The 8,703-nt window shown below is 34.1% G+C and overlaps 2 protein-coding genes across 2 annotated transcripts; one reads left to right on the top strand and one right to left on the bottom strand.

The window, feature by feature from the left end:
* Nucleotides 1-3,149: 3,149 nt before the first annotated feature.
* LOC144571380 (Alba DNA/RNA-binding protein) lies at nucleotides 3,150-4,820 on the top strand. The gene is made up of 5 exons (XM_078320653.1): nucleotides 3,150-3,454; nucleotides 3,594-3,642; nucleotides 4,069-4,131; nucleotides 4,237-4,301; nucleotides 4,441-4,820. The coding sequence occupies exons 1-5, from the start codon at nucleotides 3,338-3,340 to the stop codon at nucleotides 4,537-4,539; spliced, it is 393 nt and encodes a 130-aa protein (XP_078176779.1). The 5' UTR covers nucleotides 3,150-3,337; the 3' UTR covers nucleotides 4,540-4,820.
* A 1,014-nt stretch (nucleotides 4,821-5,834) lies between these two features.
* On the bottom strand, nucleotides 5,835-8,460 carry LOC144571543 (adenine nucleotide transporter BT1, chloroplastic/mitochondrial-like). Its single transcript, XM_078320870.1, has 4 exons — nucleotides 8,369-8,460; nucleotides 7,603-8,157; nucleotides 6,624-6,785; nucleotides 5,835-6,311 (listed from the first exon to the last, which is right to left on the bottom strand). The coding sequence occupies exons 2-4, from the start codon at nucleotides 8,101-8,103 to the stop codon at nucleotides 5,841-5,843; spliced, it is 1,134 nt and encodes a 377-aa protein (XP_078176996.1). The 5' UTR covers nucleotides 8,104-8,157; nucleotides 8,369-8,460; the 3' UTR covers nucleotides 5,835-5,840.
* Between the last annotated feature and the right edge of the window lie 243 nt (nucleotides 8,461-8,703).

The following is an 8,703-nucleotide window of genomic DNA, read 5'->3' as shown; positions in this document are numbered from 1 at the left end:
ATCAACATTATCTAAGTCTCATAGAACAATAAATAACATCAAATTGATTAAAAAATTGTAATATTCATATTGAACCAATACAAAGTCCAAATTGCGACTCAAAATATCCATAGTAATACTAATATTATAAACTATTGATCTTTTTCTATTCAAAATATATTCAGCATCATGACATAATCTATCTTTTTTTCTATTTAAATTTCAAAATAACCTAGACATCATGACATAATTAACCATCTTAATCTATTCAAAATATTCAAACTACCATATAGTAAGTATCATTTTGTTACTTCAAGAAATATCTTAATATATTCAATCTGAGCCTTTATTTAAAGCCCATATAAATTGAAAGAAAAAAAAATAGCTCATGTTCTATAGCGCGCTGTAGCTTCCTTATTTGATTTTGTGTGATGGATCTCTCATTTAATAATTAATAGTTTAATGTAAAGCTTAGTACGTCAATTGCAAAAAAAAAAATAATCACGATTAAAATCCAATCTGAGTCTTTATTTAAATCTCATATAAATTGAAAAAAAAAAAAACTAATGTTGCATAGCGTGCGCTATTTGCACTACACGCTATACACTATAACGGACTGCTATTACCGCTATATAATCCGTAGCTCAAATAGCGCGTTTTGATGCCATAGCTTAGCGTTTAGGGTCCAAAAACGCTATAGCGTGCTATTTAAAACACTGAATTAAATTTTAAAAACAGAAATATTAACACAAATTAAAACGGCCTCTTCAAATTACAAAGCACCATAGCCTATCCCGTGATCAGATATTTATTTTTAAGATAATGTAAAAAGTTAGGAGTGGGACTATGGTAATAATATTACAGACAGTGATTCATATTTTTATTTTCAAAATAACGATCTCCATATAAAAATGTACTTGTAGACAAATATTTATATTTTTTTAAGAATTTTTTACTATATTTCTATATAGGTAGAAAATGGAAAGATTAAAGTTTTAGACCATTCGAAAGTAAACAAATCATAAAAAAATATAGTCAACAAGTTATAAAAAAAATTAGATTTTAGGTTTCAAATACATTTTCATGAGTAAGGCTACGGTGCTATGAGTTGCATAGAGGACTACGGTGTTATGGCTCAATATTCGAGTTTTCAAAATCTTAACGGTCGATTCGAACCATTTATCTTGTTCTCCATATTAATATGTGTTTGGAGACCAAATTTTACATTTTTTGAAAAAAATTTACTATTTTTTTAGATAAGTAGAAAATCAAATATCTGAATTGTGCAGAATTTTTTAGATCAAGTGATTTTCTACCTATCTAAATAAATAGTAAAAAATTTCCAAAAAATATATAATTTGGTCTCCAAACACATATTAATATGGAGAACAAGATAAATGGTTCGAATCGACCATTAAGATTTTGAAAACTCGAATATTGAGCCGTAACACCGTAGCCCTCTATGCAACTCATAGCACCGTAGCCTTACTCCATTTTCATATAAACATCATATTTAACTTTTGAACTTTAAAATTAAAATTATGGATTCATAACACAAGTGGATCCATGATATGCATATTACTATAGCCTTACTCAAAAGTTAGAGGTCTAAAGAGGTTAAATCATAAAAAAAAAAAAAGATCGTTAATTGATCTGTATTTGTATATATAGATGGAGAGGGGGGTTGGCTAATATTAAATTGATTGTTCTTAAGGTTCCGTGCAGCTAAATTGTTTTTTAATTTTTAAAGTTCAAAACGTCGATCCAAATCATTCATGTTGATCTCTATATTAAAATGTGCTTGGAGACCAAATTTTACATTTTTTTTAAAATTTTTTTTTTACTATTTATTAAGCCACTTTGAAAATCGTTGGTCTAACGGTGGCTTCTAGTTTTACTGTTTTATTAAGCCATTGTTGATCAACGATTTCCAAAGTGGCTTAATAAATAATAATAAAATTCAGAAAAATGTAAAATTTTGGTCTCCAAGCACATTTTAATATAAAGATCTCATCTAACGGTTCAGATTGACTTTTTGGATTTTGAAAATTAAAAAACAACTTAGTTGCACGAAATCTCAAGAGCAATTGATTTGATATTAGCCAACCCCTCTCTCATTAGATTGATTTAAAAAATCAAACAAAAGCGTATTTTGATCAATAAAAACAAAGATTTATCGTTATTATTATCATTGTAGTATGCAATTTGAGTTCGATGTCCATCGTAAACAAATTTAAATTCAATAGACATCAGAATTATCCCACTAGGGCTGCACAAAAAGTTTGTAGTTCGTGATTTAATTTGAGTTTGATTCGAAAAAAGTTCATAGTTAATTCAATTCGAAAATAGTTTGTTCTGAAACAAATCAAACCAGTTCGATTCGAATCTTATTCAAACTGAAACTGGATATAATTTGTTCGAAATTGATTCGCGAATTATTTAGATTTGAATCTCAAATAATGCAACTAATGGATTCAACCATCAATCTTTAATAATACAAGAATCAAATTTATATCAAAGCTGAAAATTGTTAATATAATGATAACTTATAATAGAAAAATATTCCAGCAACATAAATTAACAATTGAATAAGTTTCATTTGACTAGGTTCATGCCGTGATTTTAATCAATCCAGCAACGTAAAAAGGTAAGGAAATTTTAAGCTAGCTCATAATCTATTAGTGTGAATTCGTGAAAGATAAAAGAAAGCTGTGTGAATTTTGTTCCGTAAGAAGAAAACTAATGCATAAACTACCAATATAACTAGGGCTGTAAAAAAAAATTTATAGTTCGTAATTCAATTGACTTCAATTCAAAATATTTGTAGTTCTCAATTAATTCGATTCGAAATTAGTTCGTTCTAAAACAAATCAAACAAGTTTGGTTCGAATCTTATTCAAACTCAAACTCAAACTGGGTAAGTTCGCTTTGGTTTGATTCTTTTGCGGCCCTACATCCCATACAATTTAAAATTTGTACGCACGAATCTTAAAACAAAACGCGCACGACTTTAAAATGTATCAAACGGCTCCGATTAGAGATATCCATCAAATGATTCTAATCCATATTTACTTCGGATAAGTATCGGACTCAAAACCTCTCTCGTCGCAGAGGCGGCTCACTGTATATTTGAAACAAGGAACAAACTCAGAATTGGGCCTTAAATCAGGTCGGGCTTTTCGGCTCAATTGAAGCCGAAGCACGTCTATATTTAGGCACAAAATATGGATAAAAATGGAGTGTGGTTGGTCGCGTAGTTTCTTTCGCTTTCTATTATTTCCCTTCTCGCCTCCTCTTTCGGTTCTGACTTCACAACTCTAGGGTTAGGGTTAGTTTTTCCTTTGATATCCGTGCATCAATGGAGGAGGTAACAGAGGCCGTGACCAACCTTAACATCTCAGAGACGCACAAAAAGAACCGGATTCAGGTCTCCAACACCAAGAAGCCTCTGTTCTTTTATGTCAACCTCGCTAAGGTCTCCTGTTATCCCTGATCCTCTTGTTCTCTTATTTTGAGCGAATCTGTTAGAATCGAATGTTTGATTTGTTCTCTCTCAAATCTCTCCCTATTTTGATGGTGTATTGATAGGGTTTTGCTTTTGTTTGTGAAAACAGCGATACATGCAGCAGCATAACGAAGTTGAACTGTCCGCACTTGGAATGGGTATTTTTCTAATCAATTTTTTTTTTTATTAGATTGTTATATTTTGTTGGGTAAATCCAGTTTCGTTGTATTCCCTTCGGTGTCCTGTGTTAGAAAAGAGTGGTGCAATAAACCGCTGGATATTACCTATATAATACCTTGTTTTGCCTATCTATCAATTAACTCCAGCTTCTGTATGCATGATTAGATCTATCTTAAATATCTCTGAATATCCAACTTATATTATGGTTAGTTGTTGATGATGCAACCTTGAATTTCAGTAATCTATTGTTTTGATTTCAAGTATCACACCCCCAATCCATTTAATGTGAACTAAAACCCTTCATTTATTACCTCCCCCCCGCTCTCTCACTCTCTCTGAATACAAGTATCATTAGTTATGTATATAAGACAACTAATTATATATTTTTGGTGTTGACATGTCAGCAATTGCAACTGTTGTGACTGTTGCTGAGATCCTCAAGAACAACGGCCTTGCAGTTGAAAAAAGTAACGACCTTCATCCTTTCTATATCTTTTCTAATGAATGAAATCACAATCACCATTTGCAGTTAAAATTTTATTGATTGACATTTTGTTATCTACTCCTGGCAGAGATCATGACTTCCACCGTTGAGGTCAAGGACGACGGAAAGACCAGGCCAATTCAAAAGGCTAAGGTTTGTTTTTTAACATGTACCATAATCTGTTTCTTTTCCTCCCAAAAAAGAAAAAGAAAAAGAGTCATTTAATATCAGTCTGAATATTTCTACAATTATTGTTTATGGTGGTGATGTTGTAATGCAAAAATTTGCACAGATTGAGATAGTTCTGGGGAAGAGCGAGAAGTTTGATGAGATAATGGCAGCTGCTGCCGAAGAGAGAGAGGCTGCTGCTGAAGCTGACGAGCACAACTAGTTGTTTCTATTTTAGGATTATTGTTCTAGTTGGAACTTTAGTTTGAGCATATGTTAATTTGTTTGGAATGGACGGTAATTAAGAGAACACTAGTTATTAGTGTTCTTGAATCAACATGTTTGGTTGGATGTTGCTCATGTATTGTTATTTGCATCTTCCAATTTTTTGTTACTGGGATACCAATGTGCTAGGTCAGTTATCTCAATTTATGTTAGCTTTACATTTGCAGTACAATTTCTGTATAGTTGTGGTTTAATTTTCGTTTGTTTGATGGTTGTTTATTTTGCATGTGTTTTTGGAGTTTTTAATAGCCGCTTACCGAAGTGGGTTGGCCGTTTGGTCATTTAGTGTGCTCTTAACTCGTCTCATGAGAGAAAAGGCGAAATCTTAAAAATGTGCTGTTTTGGATTTCGGAATTAAATTAAATTTGGTGTTTTCTGTTCCTTGAATATAGCGTTATTAATTCTTATTAACACCAGAAGGGGTGGATTTAGTATTTCTGTCAGGGTAGAGCACTAGTCGGGTTCAAACTCATTAATTTATCGGATATACAATTGTAACTCAATTTTTATAATTATGTTTATTATGAAATTGGTTATAATCATAAAGTTAAATGATACAGTATTGAAATATTTTTTTAAGATAATTAAAAATTTGTTTGACACAATTCAAATTGAGACAATTTTTAGCCAATTATTCAAAGCTTAGATGAAAATTTAACTAAAATATAAGTATTGAATAATAAAAGACACAAAAAGTTTGACCGATCCATTTTCATAAATTGTAATAATAGGTCTCACCACTGTCAGACCTTTCTTGTTTTCTTCTCTTTCATTATATTTACAAAATAGAGTTTCCAGATTTGAAAAAAGACGAAATACACATAATTGACCAAAATTCAGAAAGAATCGGTTCTAAAATTGGACTAACTCGAAATTAACATATGCACATCTATAGCCTTAACCCGGAAATAAATCTCGCATATTCATTCCAAAAATGTCCACTTTGAATGATTGTTTCTTTGAGAAACTTATTTGTAGTGGCAAGGTAAGAAGCCCATTGGGCCTCACAAGATGCTGCCTGTACCAATGAGCTCCAACGCAAGAGGTGCTCTCGGGTACAGAAATATATCCAGCAAAAGATATTCCAGACTGCTCTTTCTTTGAAACAACATTAAATCCTCCCAACTATGGAGTTAAGGTTATCTCAGACACAAAAATGAGTTAAGCATGTATTAAATAGTTATAATCTAAATTTAAACTAAAACAAACTATCACACATCCACTTCAAACATCATGGCTTTACTTGTCCTCTTCTTCTATCATAATCTTCTTGCATACCTCATAACACATGAACGAAATACCAGCAGCAGGTACCAGCTTCATGCAACTGGGCCCCAGCCCTTTATAAAGCCCTGCAACACCTTCTTTTTCCAGTATGCTCACCAAGGCATGGAGCATGTTCTTGTAAACCTGCCTGCCTCCAACTGCACCAACCTGCATCTGCTTTCGCGCAACTTCCAGTGGAAAGGTTGCAGTGCTAGATATCGCCCCAGATGCAGAGCCCATGAGTAGGGTTGCTAGGCTATTTACATCGTGCGTTTTGAATGTATTGCAGTATAGTTTTTTGAGGGTGTCATATGTGTAGTAGTTGATGGCGGCATAAGGTACGACTCCTATCAGGCTTGGTGTCAGACCTCTGAACAACTCAGCCGGTCCCTCCTCCTGGAGTATTTTCATGAAGCAATCGAGGAAGTCTCTGTAGGCATCTCTCTGTCAACAAGAATACACCATGTATGAAAAATCTCTGTCTAGTTTCTATTATAATCTTTCTCTTATTTATGATTTGATTTCATTTTCATTTTGGGAGAATTAGCGATTACGTGCATGCAGTGCTTTGACCAACAAACTATTGAATGTGTGGTATTACAATTGTTGTTGGATGGGACCAGAAAAAATAACCATGTTCCTTGATACTTGTTTATTATTTATCAGGGATGAGAGGAAGTTGCTCGGTGCATGCCAATAATTATATAAGAACTGCGTGATGATAAAATATTGTTTTTAGTTGATTGGCCCACTGACCTGAATAGTGAGCCGAGTCTTGATTAACTCAAGAGGGTAGGTACAGAGAGTGGAGCTGAAACCAGCCATTGCTCCCGCTACAAGTGAGGATGGGACGTGAAGTTTAGGCGGGTTCCCTTCTTTTGGTGACAACACCTTGTGTACGGTGTCAAATGCAAATAGCTGCACATGGTACCCAGCAAATTAAATTCTAATTGATCAGCATACATGAAAGATAATAACATTATTGTATTATAATGTATATCAGTTTTTTCGGAAACCAAAAAAAAAAAAACTCTCTCCTAGAATTATTTTAAGGTTTTTCTGACCAATGTGTAGGTCACTTTTTAGCAATCGGTCTTCTCATCTGAAAACCTCTATCGAGAATTGTAAGTTGCGGTAAGTATTTCCTCAAAAGTTCAAATATAACCATAGTACCTTACAAATAGGTTATTGCCATCAAGATGCAACATCATGATATAAAAGTGTTCTTTTACCAAATTAAAATCTAATGTGCTTTAGTAGACAGAAAATCAAAAGGTCATATTAATTGGGTTTTGGCCAACTGGTTTCAGACAGGGTAATCTTTGATCGGATCATTTTTGGGGTAGTTGACTTCTCACCCCCTTGAACTTTCAGGATCATACACATTTTGGTCACCATCAAGTTTGAACCCAAAATTGCTCTGATTGGGGTCAACTTGGTTTCATGCTAGTCATTGATCAAGTCAACTGGTAAAGGTAAACCTTGGCCAAATAGCTCATAATAATTCCAGCCCTTCATCGAAACATGGAAGTAATACTGAACAATTCTTGGTTGCAACCTGAAAGCTTGAAATTTTTTACTCGAACTGGATTTTATGTAGTTAATTTAAACTACAGTAGTTCGTATTACCAAGATAACAGATTCATGAGACTACAGAATACTTCTCTGATAAGAGTTAGCTTTTGTGGTAACATTATAAATTATTGTGCACAGACAACTAAAATAAAAATGTTACCTCAATTGCTTTGCTTGGTGCCACGCGAATCACATTGACAAAATTACCACGAAAAAGCCCCTTCCACCCCTCAGTTTTTAAGATTGAGTCGAAAACTTCTCCGGATGAATTCCCATTACTCCCCACCATTAGGTGTGTCCTGATTGTCTCCAGCGGGGCCACGGTTGTTCTCGAAATAGCCCCGGCAATGGCCCCACTCAACAGCCTCTTCAAGTGTCGGTTCCCTATCCTTATTTTAAAGCCCATCCCTCCTCCACCTCCTCCTTTTCCTCTGCATGCTACAGGCTCAGCTACACCGTTTCCGGCCACAAGGTACCCGGCCTCAGGGGTTGCTATTGAAACACTTGCGAAGAGGCCCGAAGTAGGAAAAAATAAATCCTCCACGGGTAAAATGAAAACGTGGCCTTGTTGGATGTTACTCCATGTGAAACTCGATTCGAGAAGAGGCAACGAGAGTTGGCATCTCTTGTTTTCTATGCATATTGAGTTGTTCTTCGTCATTGATTTCTCGTCTCAGGTTTTAAGCTGAGATATATTCTCGAATTGCAGATGCTCCTGTTTGGTAATTAGGAAATAATTACGAATGTGTGAAAGAATACGATAACATAGTTATTAAAATCTCGCATGAACAGTTAATTTGAAATTAAAGCATCTTTTCTCAATAAAAAAAGAGAGCCAAATATGGGAACTTTAACCAAGGAATAGAGAGAAGAGAATTAAAAGAAGATTGAAAAGAAATTGGTAGGTCAAAGTCTCTGATTCTCACCTGAATCTTCAATTTGCAAATGGAAGGAGAAAGAGATTTCATTTAATCGCACTTTGCCTCTGCACTTTGGTTTGGCTCCGCCAAGAGAAAAGTGTGCATATAGTTTATGTACACTTGGTGATGGAGAAGCGTCGGATTTACGGGGCCTTTTCTTTAAATTACCTAAACACCCTTCCTAATTTTGTTGTCATGACAGATTAGTAATTAGTTGGGCTAAGTCTGGGGATAAATAAGTCTTTTGAACCTTTATGACTCATATTCTAAATTTGTTGACGATTTTGACTCTAATTTCTGACAGGCGTAATTCAATTATTATCCCGCTTTTTTTAGGTCGG

This window comes from Carex rostrata, chromosome 19 (genome assembly GCF_964058835.1).
Source record: "Carex rostrata chromosome 19, lpCarRost1.2, whole genome shotgun sequence".
Lineage (NCBI taxonomy): Eukaryota > Viridiplantae > Streptophyta > Magnoliopsida > Poales > Cyperaceae > Carex > Carex rostrata.
This window is presented reverse-complemented; position numbering and strand designations above follow the sequence as displayed.

Coding starts and splice junctions, on each gene's coding strand:
- LOC144571380 (XM_078320653.1), top strand. CDS start 3,338: ATGGAGGAGGTAACAGAGGCCGTGACCAACCTTAACATCTCAGAGACG. Junction 3,455..3,593: donor TTTATGTCAACCTCGCTAAG/GTCTCCTGTTAT, acceptor TTGTGAAAACAG/CGATACATGCAGCAGCATAA. Junction 4,302..4,440: donor GGCCAATTCAAAAGGCTAAG/GTTTGTTTTTTA, acceptor AAATTTGCACAG/ATTGAGATAGTTCTGGGGAA.
- LOC144571543 (XM_078320870.1), bottom strand. CDS start 8,103: ATGACGAAGAACAACTCAATATGCATAGAAAACAAGAGATGCCAACTC. Junction 6,786..7,602: donor CACCAAGCAAAGCAATTGAG/GTAACATTTTTA, acceptor TACCATGTGCAG/CTATTTGCATTTGACACCGT. Junction 6,312..6,623: donor AGACTCGGCTCACTATTCAG/GTCAGTGGGCCA, acceptor TCTTGTTGACAG/AGAGATGCCTACAGAGACTT.